Here is a 17,081-nt window from a genome sequence, read left to right on the forward strand (position 1 = left end):
TAGGGGGAGTAAGAAGATTTTGTTTTTGCCTTAAGGTCGCTTTTGTCAAGAGATTTCTTTTTTTAAATAATTTCCTATAAGACCGTTTCCAGAGCCTGATCTCCCCCTTCTGCATATAATCCTGTTCCAGCAGCTCCGAAATGACACCAAAATGTTGTGTTATGGTTCACATTAGTCACTGACAGCAGTTTTACATTTCAAAGTGTTGAAGAAGTGGTCCCGGCATTGGCCTTGTTGGCCGAGAGTCAAACTACAACTAACCGTTGAAGGGGCTTTCCCTAAAAGATAAAGAACAGATATGATATTCAAAACAAAGAAAAGCGGAACTTGGTAAGTAACATCATGCCGTCTTACAACCACATAAGCCGTCTTACAACGACTGGCTTACACTTCAACAATACTGATGCGATTGCGAAACGGGGTTGCTTACTGGTTGGAAAAGGTCAAAAGTTCAGTACCCACAACAGTCAAATATCCTGAATCACGACACTGAACCCGATCTGCTCAATCACTGCACGTCTCTCTGCAAGTCTCTTACAAGCAGCAGCTGAAGTCTTAGAATGTGAATGCAAAACATTTGAGAATACAGTACGCATATGAAGCTGGAAATACCGTCGTTTAAAAACAAAACAACCTAGGGAAAAGATTCCGACGCCTACACTCTAAGATCAGGCTAAGAAGACTTGGCCTAGCTACGACAGCCAAATCTGCCCAAACATATCATAGCTGGGTAGGCAGGGCCTCTCATGGGAAAAAGTCTCGAGCACAAAGGGCACCGTCCATTAGAGAAACACTATGACTCATTCTTATCGTGATACACGTGGAAAAAAGACCAACATTGAGTGAGACAGGGCTCACATAGGAGGGAATTTACTCTCTTGTCAACCCTGCAACGGAGGCTACCATAATATGAGGTATTCTACACACCTATTTCTCTTAACGAGGGGTTATGTTGTCCAGATTGTAAATGGAAGTTGGCAATACTTCCCATTAGTCTATGTTTGTACCACACTACCCTCGTACCCTTTTCAAGGGTCAACATTAAACAAATCCCAACCTTGCAACATATACTGTATATAAATGCCCTCTTACTCCTAATCTCAATGAGTGTAATTTTTGCTTAATGTGAACGCACAAATGTAACATGTCTTTCTTTGGATATGCACCTGATGAATGTCGAAACTGTAAAAGTGTCAAGTCATGTTGAAACCAGAACATAAAAATAGAAGCATTGTCATTTATACTCGCTGCTGCCTTAAGAGGGACAAGCAATCTTTTCAAAGGCACGTGTCTTTCAGCACCTGAGGTCTCTAAAAAGACACTAAGGAATAACACAAAAAAAACAAAAAACAAAAAACAGCAGATTACTTATAATACGGTTTGGTATCCATGTTCCAGCTCTATTGCACTTTACAGCATAGTATGGAGTCCATACTGTACTCTTGACAGCTAAGAAGCTTACAGCCTGCCAGGCTAGCTACGACATAGCATGGTATGGTTTCTCATTCAGTTATGCATGTTGAACCATTTTTAATGTGGTGACTCCCAGGACCCACGGGGTGGTCATCCAGGTGGGTCACACACTCAAGTGGTCGGTCCCCAATAATGTGTTTTTAATACAAATTGTAGTGTTTGATCTTATATGGTTATACTCATGTATGTTAATAATGTATTGATGAAAATTAGGGCTGTCAACTGAGCTCAGAAATTATATTTTAATTTATTGTAAATATTTTATCATTGTTAATATATTTTGCATAGAAAATGCTGCACATAATGCATGACTAATGTGGTCAGTATCCACAAGAAGGTAAAATATTGTATATCATTTAAACTCAAATACAATACTCTTCCAAGTGTTGCACGTTGTAGAGTAACACATTTCAAAGGCATCGTCAGTAGTTCTCAGACTGGATTTAACACATTAATTAATTAGTTCTACAAGCGTTTCATTCTAATGTTAGATGTGCACAGCTCTTAGATGTGCCAACACGTGTGCTAGTGACAGCTGAAGTGCCTTCTCTATCCAGAGCCACGATCCTGTTGGATTCATCTAAAGCTTGGTGACTTGACTCTAGGTTAAATTCATCCAATGCATCTAATATTCAGGACTGCTGGTCGCCACAAAACCTATAACATTAATATCAGAACAAGTGGCATATTAAGGTTGAAATGATCTACATATATAAACTCCAGTAACGTTTCATTTTGTTTTTAAACAAAAGGCATTGATCTGAAACAGTAGCTGATAAAGCGGCAACTGAGAAACAACACAGCTGTGGAAAATGTTTTCAGAAAGACAGATGACTGTTTAACTTTATTTGGTTGCTCTTCACCTTGTAGGCTGGTTGCTTGCTTCAAGTAAGCTAATGACATCACCTGTGCTACATACAGTATAGCCTACAGTATGATACCGTAAGTTTGTGATATGCGCTGCCATGAACATTTTTACTAACTAGGCCAATTCCCGTTGGGAATGATTTGTGGATTTTCGGTTCTGGACAACCCCTTATCCAACAGACTTCCCATAAGTTCCCAATAAGCACAACACAACACACCTCACGTACTCTTGAAGTTGATTAGTTGGACGGTCCTCAAGCTTTGTGCGAGAGTTTGACACACACAGATTTCGTGCATTCATATACGATGTCAACCACATTTAACCGGTCCCTGTTTAACCGCAGAGCAGTTCATGCATACACTTTTGCAAGAAAGCTGCCCAAATGCCCATCCCTAATATGAGATACATGTCGATGTCGTGTCCTACAGAACAATATCAACGCTGATTGGCTGTCAGGACGCGTTGGGTGAAGTGGGAGGAAGCGAACGTCGCTTCAGTTGGATTTTTCCAACTGGAGTGAAGAAACAGAGGCGACGGATCGCTTCGTCCGTGCCGCTTGATGTAAACATTGGGCCTGATCACGCCACGTTGCATCTTTGCATTCACTTTATGTAATCGCAACGCTCGAACAAAAGAAAATATCTCCAGGTCTGAACGCACCTTTATGCTTAATTTATGCTCTGGCGTACGAAGGTGTCATGCACCGAAATGTGTCGATCTACAAACTGCACAAGTGTGTGTGTGCATGAGTCCCAAACATATTCACAAACATAGTCCACCGGCCGTCATCATGCTATGTAAATGACTTCACTTGGTGCAATACGTTTTGATGAATAACATTGTAATAACGAAGGATACAGAACTCATCAGGAATAAGTTGTAAACAATTCCATGATTTCTCTTAACCAGTTTTGTTAAATGGGGTTTCATTTACTCTCAAGCATAATATACATATTTGTTTATCAAATGGTCCGCAACAGATTTCTCTGAAATAAGGAAAGACCGGTTGTTGTGCTGTTGCACATAATTAAAACAGATCACGGTTACGGTAATGTATAGTCGTCACCACCAAAGGCCCACTTTGGGTACCTTGTTCATTTTGTCTTAATTTCGTATGTGACATTTGTAAATGTTTGGGGAAAGAAACTACATCAAATACGAATTCAACCCAACAATTATGTTATAATTGTCTTGGACGGTGGATGGATGTCCTCCGTACATAATTTGGTGACCACTGCTCTGATGAGTGCATTATAGGACTAGATTTGAAGGCCCCATAGCAGCCTGAAAATCTAGTTTGGCAAAAAACACATTGTTTTGGGGACCCGGCTGGGGGACGCATTCAGATGACCACCTGTCGGTCCCGGGACCCACTGCATTGAAAACCTAACATCACTGCTGTACACACTCACAATTGAAAATGGCAGATCTACAAAAACACAACAAATCCACAATGCTTCATGATGTGACAAGTTGTGAGCTTGTAGATCTGCTATTTTCACCGTGTGACAGTGGTACGACGTGGCTTCACAGGTCTTTTGGCAATGGTTATATTAATTTGTACACTGTCTGAGTTCAACTAACACTGAGAAAGATGTTACCATGTACTCAGTCATGTTTGTTAAGTGCCCCGTCTTAGAGTTGCTATGCTTTGTAAACACCTTATTTTTGTATATTACGCAGCACGCTTGTAAAGTTATAATGCACTGCAGAAGGATTTGTTTTGTTTTTGAGGATTTGATATTTTTACAATAAAAGGTAAAAGGTTAGGCCTATATACCATGGGATTTATTTTATTTTGGACTACAAAATGTTTATGTTAAGACATTTAGTGTATATTGATGGAGTGATTATATGCACATCACATGTAACACAAAATAAAATAGTTTGTAATATAGTAATATAGAAAATTGTGAACGATCAAGATGCATCATACAATCGAATGGTTAACAGGTGAATTATAATTGAATCGTGAGGCCTATCAAGATTCACACCTATTATTTAATTTAGACCTACAATTTGTATTTAATCTTCTATATTCTAATCTAGATTATATCTGGATGATATTCAGGATATATATGGATATTATCCATATTACATTGACAGCTGTTGTCAGAAAATGTGTTGCCGATATAAATAGAAATCCAAATGACCCCCCTGCCAGCACTTACATTGAGGAATTGTTCTTCCTCCATTAACTCTTTAACCATCCCACCTGTCGATTGAACATCTGCGGTTCTGTAGAAATGGTACACGTTGCTGAAATCCCCCCTCCAAGCCTCTCAGTAGCATTTACACCTGGACTTTTTATGCACGTAAATGGAATCAATTTGCTATCTGATCAGCAAAGACATTAATGCCAGGTGTACAATAACCACAGCAGCCTAAGAGATTATAGTCAATGGAAAATGTCTATAAACTATGTCTTGTGCCTGGCTTGATGACATGCCATCCGAAACATCAGAGTGAAACCTCTGCATCACACCGATAGCCAAGAAGACAAACAGCTGGTAATCATCACGAAAAACAGGAAGATACCTCGTCTACAGAGCACAGTGATTCGCAAGCTGCATTGTGACTTTGTTACTTTTATGGTTTCCCTAGCCAACTAGATTTGGTAGAGTGAAAGAACCACCAAACCCTGGCTGTGTGAGAAAAGAAGATGCTAGAGTTGAACGATTTGCTAGCATTTAACTGGTTGTTCTTGTTAATATCTATTTCTGGAGGTAGCTGGCTGCCCTGAGCCCTCCATTATCTATCTTCTAAGCCAGAACACATTTTATAATTAAATACAAGGTTCATATTCAAATTGCTTTAGGCTAGTTTGACATTTGATATTGATTTTGGTAAGATTTCTGATGTGACTGCAGGCTTCATTACAAAGTAGTTTACCATTGAATATGGCATTTTTTACATCAAGGCTAGTCAGCTACCCATTTATGACTGCCGGTTTTCTGGCAAATATTGACCTTTTATGTTGCAAAACAGCAGTATATCCAGAAAAGCCACATCTGATCCATTTGACTGACACTTGTTTGGAAATAACCATAGTCCCTAGCTTCACCACTGACCTGCATGTAACTTCATGTGTGCAACTGTTGTAAAGCATACATATGACATTACACAAACATCAAGACAGCTGTATCACAGGGTTACTGGGTTTAACTCAATCTATGGCTTTAATACGAAAGGCCATGTATCTCAAATAACGTACATTGTGTGTGCTATACCAAGATGTCAAGAGGGCAGATTGACTTCATTCATATATACAGTGTATACACACATATTATATACATATCTAGGGTGTATTTGCGTGACAATACAGCAGCAGTCAGACAGGGAGAATGCTATGTTACTTAATTTGTCTTGGTAACAATCGTAGCCATTCACTAAAAGTATGGCCTTTTAAACTGAGTTTGTAAAAAAAAAACGGTTTGTGCAAAATCTTAAAAGATTAAGCTTTCAGTGTCTTGTGATAGCAGGACTGAGTTCTAGCTAGGTCATTTTTTGCCCACCCAACTAACCACTGGCATCTGTTTTCTGCTGGTCAGTGGACTGGTTAGTGAGTTATTTTAAATGTCACTTTATTACAAGATCCTGACAAATGTAGATGTTAGAAGATCGACCTACATTTAGCCAATCACTGTCACATTTCTCTCCCGGTATCCAACTGTAAATTGCACAATGACTTAGGGCTGTTCTCATGTTCTCGTATTTTTAAATATATCCTCCTCAGTCAGAAGCCAGATCCATAGCTTTAACGTGTGACAGATATCAGTTCTTTGCATGTGCCTTCAACAACACATTTCAGATACCATTACTAAAATCTCTACCATTACTGAAGTCTGCTGCTGCATGTAGATTTAACATTTGTTCCTCTCCAAAACAACTATATGGACAGATTTATTTATGCTCTCTTTCCTGCTCCATTTGAGGCAGTAAAAGCTGCAGCATTTGACGTTAATGTAAAAGGTTTACAATACCATTTCAATGTAGTAGCAGTGTGTATAGTTTCAATGTACACATTACAGTTTTTTTTAATATTATACGGTTTAGAACGATGATAGGTTCTTGGTTTACTTATGATCCTAGATTACCATTTCTATGCATTTGATGTACTACCTCGTGTTTTCCTTGCTTACTGTAAATCACTCTGGATTAAGAGTGCCTAAATTGTAAAATGTAACAGTATATATGTGTTAACAAAATCTTGGCTTTTAAAAAACAAACATATATATTCCTTGATCTAATCCTTCATCGAATAATCTGTAATATATACCAGAAAATATAATGTTTTGTCAAATTGAAAGCCTTCTATATGAACAAATACAACTGTGCATAAGAAGGCGGAGGTGTTGTTGCAGGTTCTGTTGACATTAATTTAAAAAGGTTTACAATACCATTTCAAATGTAACAGATATAAAATCGTGGCTTTGAAAAAAATATATGTATATATATATATTCCTTAATCTAATCCTTCATCTAATAATCTGTAATATATAACTGAAATTATAATGTTTGTATCAAATTGAAAGCTTCCTATGTGAAACAACAACAACAGTGCATAAGGCAGAGGAGGTGTTGCAGGTTCTGGTTGCATGGTGGTTGCATGGTTGTGCAGACAGAGAGGACGGCCATGTAAAACAGAGTGCTTTTGTATCGAGCAGCAGCAAAGCAACACACCCCCCTCTAAAACCCTCGCGCTATGGTGTCACACGAGCTACGGTTCGCAGGCGCACGAGATCCCATTTATTCAAGCCAAAACTGGTTCATTTGCTGTGGAGGACTTTGCATGTTTTCAGCCGAATCAAAACGGGTTCTTTATTGTCCACGTAACAGACATTTTGAGGCGTGAAAACAAACGGTAATATTTCGTTTTTAAAGAAAGAAAACACCCACCAGCACAACATGTAAATGACGTTTTTAAAAAACGCAGCTCCTTCTGGCCAGACGAGACGAGTGTCTCATGTTGTCAAACAACGTCAAATGAAAACGAGGTGAAACGTTTTAGTACCCTACATTTAACAGGAGAACAACAAGACCCCCCGTTCAAACAAAAGCCCCAATGCAATGCAGCCCCCTTCTCTCTCCCACTGCCCTTACAACGTCCCCCCCTCCTCCTCCTCCCCAGCAGCTACAGCTAGCTCCAAGCTAGCAGGAGAACCCTACGCGGACTGGACCAGACTGTTCATTTAACTCCGACGACTAAAAGGTACAAATGTGACCAGATGGACCCCCAAGGTGGGGAGGGGGGGTCCATCTGGTCACATTTGCACCCTCTCGGGAGTTATACACGGATTAATTAGCAACGGTGTAATAACTGTGTAATGTGTAATAACGCACGTGGCACACATAAGTATAATACCACAACCCCTACGCAACAACAACATAACACATAACATTCCATTTACGTCAAAGTTAGCACACACACACACAGCCAGGCTAGCTACATTCGCTATAGCTTCCTCCTGCCTTGCACTAAGCTAGCCGCCGGATGCTAACTGGGATTTTTCTTCTCCTACCTCTCCCCCCCTACTAAGCTACAGCTAGCTTGTCTATGATATCCAAATATATAGCAAAAACCTTTATGAATATTTTTTTTAAAGCTTACCTTTAATTTGACCTATACGAGGTTCCCGCCAAGTCATTCGGACGCAGGCTGTTGTTATATATGTAGTGAATATTGCGCAATATATAAATATGGAGCGTTTTTCTTTTTTTTTAGGGTTTATGGTGTTGCTAAAATGTTGAGACGTTTCTAACCGTAGCCTACGGCTGTGTGACGTCTGTTCGCTGCTGCTTTGAAAACATCGCTCCGACGTTCCGTTCGCTTCGCTCTGTCGTCTCTCTCCTCCTAATAGAAAAGCCCCAGCAGCAGCAAAACAGCGCGAGCGGCGCTCCCATTGGCCGGTCGCGGGTCACGCGGTCCTGCCTTGACGAGTGACGACGAAGCCCACACGTAAAAAAAAAAAAAAAAAGACTCGGGGACAGGGTTGCCAGATCTGCTCATTATAATTTCCCCGCAAGATTGTATTTGAAAATAGCCGATCTACAAGCTCACAACGCGTCGCGATGCGACGCGTTGTGACGCGATGCGACGCATTGTGAGCTTGTAGATCGGCTATTTTCAAATAGCTGATGTATATGTTAAAGTGCACATGTGGCCCTTAGTCGCTTCTTTTGGGCTGGTTTTCCTAGGCCTGGTTGCTTGTTTCTCTCACAGAATCTGGCAACGCTGCTCGGGGAACCGATTCACATTCGTACGTTTGCGTATCCGCTCTGGAGCGGATGCGGAAACGGCCAGTGTATAAGTGCGCGTATGTGCGTTAATAATTATAACAATAATATACATAACATTTGTACAGCACTTTTCGTAGTACCCAAAGTCACTTTAAAACAAAACAAAACAAAATAAACAACTTTATCAGGAGAGAAATAGTGGGGAATTGCCGGATACAGTAGGGTGGGTTCTAGATCGGATCCGAGCACCGAATGGCAAACAGAAACCCCAGGCTTTCCGTGACGTGCGAGGTTTTAGCCCCCACACACCGAGCGAGCTTATAACGTCTACGTCTCCACCAGGATGGACATGTTGTTGTGTATGTGTAAAAAAAACAAAAAACATTTAAATCCTCCTTTAGATTTAAGTCTAGTGTGGTGCAACTTCACCTCCGTCGTCGAGAACACTTTACGGTTCTATAATAGATGACAGGATGGTGTCTTATAATCATCTGATGGTGAGTATTTAAGCCAGTTTGTCGCTGGAAGAGACACGTTATGAAGCGGCAGTAAATGGACACTTGACGTCAGTGGTGTGAAGTAACTAAGTACGTTTACTCAAGTACTGTACTAATAATAAGTAGAAGTAGAATTTTGAGGTATTTTTTTTAACTTAATACAGGACTATTTACTTTTATTTACTCCACTACAATTATTTGAAAACTTAAGCTACTAGATTTGGATTAATATTAACATTAAACCACTTCAGCTTTATATACATTTTCGGCCATCTACAAGCTCAATGAGCTTGTAGATCTACTATTTTCTTAACATATTTATACATTTTATACATTTGAAAACTTGTGAAATGGGACATTCTGCATAATTAAGAGTACTTTATACTTTTGGTACTTTAAGTACATTTTGATACGAATACTTTTGTACTTTTACTCAAGTACATTTTGAATTCCAGACTTTCACTTGTAACAAGGTATTTCTATATTGCATTATTGATACTTTTACTTAAGTAAAAAAAAAAGGTACTTTTTCCACCACTTGACGTCATCTTTTCCGCTGCTCCGCTGCGGTCAGTGTTGGGAAGTCTGGGAACGTTCTGGAACTGAGGGGACATAATAATATAATAGAGGAAAGACGACGGGCTCCTTGCACTATTAACGTCTATATACATGTTATTACCTATATATAAACTGCCCAGGTTAAAACAAAAAATCACCAGTGTTTTGTGAATTCATTGCATCGGCCAGTTTTTTGAATTGTTGCGCAGTGACATTTACATCATGGAGGAGGGCTTGACGCACATGCGCAGTGATGCATGATATTATGTTGCAGAACAAGCTTGAAAATCACAGTTGTAAATGGCAGCGGGGGAGGGGCACCGGCTAGACATGAATGAGCCACCATGCAGGGTGGACTTGGAAATGACAGGAGCAGTTGTGGCACAGGGCTGTCATTGAAATGGTATTGAGAATTTAAATGCCCAGACACTCTGCCTCTGTTTCAGACTGCAATATAATTATATAAATGTGCGGTAGGTGCATACGCTGTGTGTAGGTGGTTCATGACTTCTGCATTCCAGATTCTGGACCACTCACTGTGCATAGTCTATTCCAGAAACATCTCCATTGCCAACTGCTGTACTGCCTTTGGCGCCTGAATTTCCCCAGCCGGGATCAACAAAGGTCTCATCTAATCTTATATTTCTTGGTCAAATTTGTATAGACACAATGTGCATTACTGCGTAATTCATTCAACCTTTATTTAGAATTCTCTGGGAGACCATTGAGGGAGACCCTCATTTACAATGATGCAGAGATTACACATATAATAACATAAGAACAACAAAGAAAGACAATATACAGGTAACCTCTTTGTATTGTAATGATATCTTCCATCGTGGCCTCACCACCACTGTCTTATTTATAAAGTGACACACTGACACCTAGAGCACAGGTAAATGAACATTTTATTTACACATTTTGCTTGACTTGACAAACATTTATGGGAAGGGTTCGCTTCTTAAATACGCTAATTCGGCATAAGTTTACAGGTCTGCTCTCACACCAAAACCTGGTCCTGGTGGGGGTTCGATCAGACTAGTCAAGCCACCTGCAGGCTCACAGGAGAAACGGCCATTCCTGAAAGAAACAAACAAATTGTAAAGTATTTAGAAATATTAATCGCAAACACTTATTAGAAAAACTAATCTTGGCAGTATATCTTAACATTAAATAATTGCTTTAACAAAACCAGTAAATAATATACTAAATCTGGACAGAGATTTGTTCGACATTATATTTGTGTAATGTATCTGATGTTCTTATCCATAGTAGTGAATATAACAAGTCAAACAGCAGAAAAACCATCAATTAGTATATTATACCTGCCTCTGACACAACAGATGGTAAATAGAGCATAGAAAATAGTCAGACTGATGGTACAACAACATTACTAAAATGTATCATGTTACGGCTGTTTTATAACCTTCTCAAATGAAAAAGAAAGAAACATACAAGATGAGAAGTGCTAGGACTAAAGTGAAATCCGAATGTTTACGCACCTAGGGCCTGGTACTGGCACCCTGCCTGCTATGAGGTCATCAATGATTTCGTCCATGTCCTTAGGAGTAAGATCCTCCTGAAAACAAGAAGTAGGATCTTTTAGTTTTTGTCCTAATTACTACTGAACATCTTATGAATTGGCATTCTCATCATCATCATATTGGAAATCAATGCCAAGACAGGAATTATTGTGTGAATGTTGTGCAGAACATTTTGTGTTGCCTGCAACTCTGCAAATGTAACACCAGGCCAATTTACTTTTGTTTAGTCAAACTAGAGCCAGGTAAACTCAAAACATTTGTGCATGGAAATGTTGGTCTTTGCATCTCTCTGACTTTCTCATCATCATTTGGATCACTGGATCCGTGCTCTGGGATTTACGGGTACACAAGGCAAGACTGCCAAATTGGAAGTTGAATAATCTTTTCTAAATGAAAAAAAGAAAGAAAGGTTTCCATTCATTGTGAATTAGCTTGCTAACTATGAGCTAACATATCTCGTGCAAAAAGGGTGATTAGGCAGATGGACTTTCACATACTGTACGTATGTGTGTATACACATTAGAGGGGCAAACTCTGCAGACATGTGCCTCAGAATGCATTTTGATCTAAATTAATTTAGTTGAATTATCACGTTCAGTGAAGAAGACTGCCTGTGGGGAGTAGTCAAGCACCATGTACTCACATAATAGTTGTCATTGATCTGAACCATTGGAGCGTTCACACAAGCACCCAGGCATTCCACTTCTATAAGAGTGAACATCTTGTCTGGTGTGGTCTCGCCAACCTTGATACCTGTGGAAAAACAATTAACACACACTGTGCGTTTAGCCCGATCTATTCCTGACAACCTGGCAGATTGGGTTACTGAAACAAACAATATTGGTGACACAGGCAGTGTGGGTTGACATTACACAGCGGTAATACAACACCTGAATCATAACAAAAGTATAACCTCACTGTTCAGCTGATTAAAAGTTCATGCAATATTGGTTGACTTCATAGACGTTACACAGATTGAGGCAGCGTCACTCATCCCGCCAGTAACATTCTCCTGGCTTTCATCCAGATTTGCACTTCAGCTTGTTTGCTTAGACCTAACTGAACCGGAGTGCTCACTGTTGTTTGACTAGCAGTGACAACTGTATATTTACATGTTTGTTCCACCAACCACTGTTTACATTGAATATACATACTACAAAGTCTCTGTTTTCATGAATGTTTTTCTCTACATTACTGGGGTGAACTGGTTCGTCACTCTCTTACCCAGTTTGCTTTGGATTGCCTCCAGTATGCTGTCCGAGTTGCAGAGCATGCACGGTGTTGTGGTGCAGATCTGAATAAAGTATTTCCCCACCGGCTGACGCAAGTACATGGTATAGAATGTTGCTACCTCGTACACTCTCATTGGGGCGATTTCCAGCACCTCTGCAACCTGAGGGACACACAGTAGTAATTTACTTAAGTGTGTATAGATATTTTTAAATATCTATTCCCATAGCAATCATTGCTATAGAGTAGACTATAGAGATTTCAGTTTAACAGGGATATTCCCATGATCTCTCTAGCTCTTTAGTAAATAGAAAATAAATCTTCAGGTCAGGATACCAATTTGGTCCAATCAGGAGAGAGGACTCATACAGGATAAACAAGTGAAATTGGAAGTGATGAAACAAAAACAATGAGTAGACAAAATTAGAACACAATAAAATTGAAACGGAGAGATGTGATCTTTGTGGGGATCTCTCTTCTGATTGGATTAAATTGGTATCTAAACGTGGAAATGTATTTTCTGAGGAGAGACCTGTTACTGATCAAACACTCTAGCAATGATTACTATCACAATACATAGAGCTTTAATGTTTTAATTCAATTTACAAAAAATACCACTTACACCACCCTTCGTCAAGACAAGCAACTCATGTCCACAGAGAAAGCAACACAGATAGATAAGCTCTGAACATAATGTTGAATGCAAGAGGTGCCTTCTTTAATAAATCTGTATATTAGCTTCTTTGAGAGGCCAAAAATATGTTTTATGACAGGATTTATCAGCATGCATTATTTGGAAAATACAATGCATACAACATTACACAGTAATCTAGTTTGGGCAAACTGGACAAAAGAAAATGTATAAAAGCCAAAGCCACTGGTTATAAAATGGCACTAATATGCCCAAAATAGGGACGCCAGGTTGAAAGTGAAGAATCAAAGTGAAGCCAGTTGCAGAATAAAAATATTTTTACCATCCAACAGTGAAATAAGGGGCCTAATGTTCTGTACCTTGTTCATGGCCGAGACGGGGAGCCATCCATGCTGCCTCTGGGCCAAATCCAGCACAGGGAGGGTGGCTGCTTGCTTGTGTCCGTCTGGGTAATTTGCAATGATTGCGTCGATGCGCTAACAGAGAGGATGTCAAAACACTCACATTTCACCTTTGTATTTCAACACTTTATGACAATTTACAATGTAATAAAGATATAAAGATATTTGTAACGCCTCTAATGCCTACCTTTATGTTCTCCTCTGTGAATTCAAAAGGAGTGTCTGCATTGTTGTCAGCTGTGTCCCTGTGCTAAAAACAAAACAAAAACAACCAAAAAGGTTCAAACCTTTGTCATTTGAACTCAGATATTTGTCATTCTACATATCATACCTCCCACATAGGGCAATACCTATATGTAGGATACATGGCACAAATAAAGGGAGTCAAAGCAGGTTCCTACAAATGAGGAATACATCACCACAACCAACATATATTTCTGTGTGGATAACTCTGGCAGCGTAGCATTGGGCCAGTGTTATCCCTGTTAACCATATTTTTTGAAGAACAGAACACAGTATTATAAATATATACAATATATATTATTTTGTTCTAATTATCCATAGGCTGACAACTAAACGTAACTAATGTACTCCAGTCACTTTATCTCATATTGTGTAGATATCTGTAGACATTACATCAGGAAATACCACCCTAGAACCTAGACGTTTGTTTACAAAGATCCCGATTTGGTTTACAGTCAGAATGATGAATGGTTGTTTTTTTTAATGTTTATGTATAGACCTTCATTTTACAATGATGTTCTAGTGCATCAGGGTTATGAGAGACATGTAGTTAACTATGGAATAACTCCCATATGTAGGACCACAGGGGAGACCGCCTACCAAACCATAAACAGCAACCTCACCAGATAGTACACACATACATGAGGTTGTTTGTGTCTCTGTACACACTGCCCCCTTGTGAGCAGCAAAGATCACTTGTGTTCTCTTCAATAATATATAACCTTAAAATGCATGGCCTTCATGATGAAAATAAATGACAAGAGAAAGGTCACTTCCCACCACTAATACAAATGTAGATTGATGACAGCATTCTGCCATACAATGTTTTTATTTCCCCCCCTAACAGGGAATTAACAAGTCATCGCACTAGTATCAAGGGACTGTAACCATGACATCTTCCCATTACATAGGCTTTCCACATGTGATGTTTTTGTTTTGTTGTCTGAAAATATATATCAGAAGGGCAACGTCACAGCTGGCTCAGAAGACAAACATCTGGCATACACATCTGGCAACCTGTCCACTACATTTGCGCAGGATTTGTATGTGTATGAAATAATATTATGGTTGCCAAAACACAGTGTTTTTCTCAAATTAACCCATTAAGACCTGGAACTGTGTCATTTTATGATTTGAGCTAAAAAGCATTATTTTACACTTTGGGCTATTCAAAAATAACAGGTATACAAGCTCATAGCGCGGCACCGAGTGCCGCGCTACGAGCTTGTAGATCTGCTATTTTTGAAAAATCTTGAAAATGTGTGCAAATCTTCTGAATATATATATTTTTAAAGCGAACATTTTTAACTCAAATCTTTGCTTCTGGGGGGTCCCTGGAACAAACTATTTTGATGGGGGTCCGCGGCCAAATACATATAATTTTGGGGGTCCTTGACATGAAAAAGAGTGAGCACCACTAATATAGAAACATACGTTTTTCATAAAACTGTTGGGATTTAGGAGACATAGAATCAGCTTCATATCTCAATGGGTTAAGCTAAAGATAACGGTAGCACCATGACAACATAATTATGTCATAAGTTTGTCCTTCTTAAGAAGCCTGTCTTCAATTGCATAATAATAATAATAGATCATTTGAGGTCACACACATAGGATGTATGACATTCAAACTTACCACAAAGATGCCTCCAGCTCCAGCACGTGCTGCAGATTGATGCAAACTCCTGACTTGTCTGGCCTGTGGACATGGAGGACAAAACTATTAAATATTCCATTCTATAACGAACAGAGAATAGAAAATGAATTATTCCAACATTAATAAATACTTCTACCTTCCCATCTGCATCAAACTGCAGCTCATTTCCATTAATTTATTTTGGAGCTGGTCAGATGGACAACATTATCACTTTTTATTTTAAATCTTTATACAATACATACCACCCATGCCTAAACATCCTAGTAATCATCAAATGATGCCACCACCCCTGCATCTGAGATGGACAATATCTTTGAAATGTTATAGATATCTAAATATTAAAGAAGTAGAGCAGCACGTACCATTATTATTGCAAAAGCTGCAGGCATTTTGTTTGTCCAAATATTAATTTAAAGATAACACTATTGCAAACTATACTGTTTTCCAACCTATGGGAGGAACCGTATTTGAGTGTATTTGATGTACATTACCCCAGAACCAAAAATAAATAAATATAAAACCACAGCATTGGTCATCACCAGTGGCAAAGATATTCCCACAATATATTAGGGCTACATGAAAAAGTAAGTTAGCTCATTACAACTGCAACAACAAATAAATAAAGTGAATCACATTGTTATATTATGTGATTATGTGGACAGTTTGCAGTAAATTATTCAAATATAATAAAAATGAATCATAAAAATGAAATATACTGTACATGTTAATGAGGTAACATTTATTTTTCATATTTGTGTTGCTTGCCACATAGTTACAACACGGTGTTAAACCTACTTCCAATTATATAAATGATATCAACTGCACTCATGAAAGAGACAAACATACACACACACACACACACACACACACACACACACACACACACACACACACACACACACACACACTGTTTACATCATGCCATTATTAGCTAGCCAAGCTAATGTCAGTGAGCCTGTTATTTAAGTCAATTAGGCAATAGGACATGATAACGTTAATTCTCAATATGTCGTGCTCGTATAACCATCATATATTATTTTGTTCTAATTATCCATAGGCTGACAACTAAACGTAACTAATGTACTCCAGTCACTTTATCTCATATTGTGTAGTATCTGTACACATTCCATCAGGAAATACCACCCTATAACCTAGATGTTAGTTTACAAAGATCCCGATTTGGTCTACAGTCAGAATGATGAATAGTTGTTTTTGTTATGTTTATGTATAGACCTTCGTTTTACAATGATGTTCTAGTGCATCACACACACACACTGTTTACATCATGCCATTATTAGCTAGCCAAGCTAATGTCAGTGAGCCTGTTATTTAAGTCAATTAGGCAATAGGACATGATAACGTTAATTCTCAATGTCGTGCTCGTATAACCATCATTGTCTAAGTTATTGATATTAATGTCCATGTTTAAAGCAGTAAAACACTCAGTAACGTTAGCTGCAGCAGACATAGCCTTGGCCTTCACAGACAGCTTGCCCTTGTGAAGGTGTCATAACACTAGACTGTTCGTATAACGTTAGTAATGTTAATAGTCATGGTGATATAAGTGTTCCAATGAAGTAGAACATCACATTCATACCGTTCGCGACACAGCAGACCGAACAATGGAGGATAAAAACATCTTGAAGAGAGTTTCAGTCCCGATGTGTACTATCAACAGCGACCACAATCTGTCTGCAATGGCCGACTGAATCAGTGTC

At 38.9% G+C, this 17,081-nt stretch overlaps 2 protein-coding genes across 3 annotated transcripts in view; both read right to left on the minus strand.

Annotated features, from left to right (window-relative positions):
• ankrd12 (ankyrin repeat domain 12) overlaps window positions 1–8,166 on the minus strand; it is a 48,267-nt gene extending 40,101 nt beyond the window's left edge. For both annotated transcript variants that reach the window (XM_084057289.1, XM_084057288.1), the window contains exon 1: window positions 7,953–8,166. The gene's annotated coding sequence lies outside the window, so the exon portion shown is untranslated. The remainder of the gene's footprint in view (window positions 1–7,952) is intronic.
• Window positions 8,167–10,526: 2,360 nt separating this feature from the next.
• On the minus strand, window positions 10,527–17,079 carry ndufv2 (NADH:ubiquinone oxidoreductase core subunit V2). Its single transcript, XM_084057337.1, has 8 exons — window positions 16,961–17,079; window positions 15,343–15,405; window positions 13,651–13,713; window positions 13,422–13,538; window positions 12,405–12,573; window positions 11,824–11,933; window positions 11,139–11,215; window positions 10,527–10,716 (listed from the first exon to the last, which is right to left on the minus strand). The coding sequence occupies exons 1-8, from the start codon at window positions 17,000–17,002 to the stop codon at window positions 10,623–10,625; spliced, it is 735 nt and encodes a 244-aa protein (XP_083913463.1). The 5' UTR covers window positions 17,003–17,079; the 3' UTR covers window positions 10,527–10,622.
• Between the last annotated feature and the right edge of the window lie 2 nt (window positions 17,080–17,081).

This window comes from Gymnoscopelus microlampas (assembly GCF_963454915.1).
Source record: "Gymnoscopelus microlampas genome assembly, chromosome: 5".
NCBI classification, from domain to species: Eukaryota; Metazoa; Chordata; class Actinopteri; order Myctophiformes; family Myctophidae; genus Gymnoscopelus; species Gymnoscopelus microlampas.

Coding starts and splice junctions, on each gene's coding strand:
- ndufv2 (XM_084057337.1), bottom strand. CDS start 17,002: ATGTTTTTATCCTCCATTGTTCGGTCTGCTGTGTCGCGAACG. Junction 15,406..16,960: donor GGTCTGCTGTGTCGCGAACG/GTATGAATGTGA, acceptor CCATGTCCACAG/GCCAGACAAGTCAGGAGTTT. Junction 13,539..13,650: donor TCACAGAGGAGAACATAAAG/GTAGGCATTAGA, acceptor CCTCTCTGTTAG/CGCATCGACGCAATCATTGC.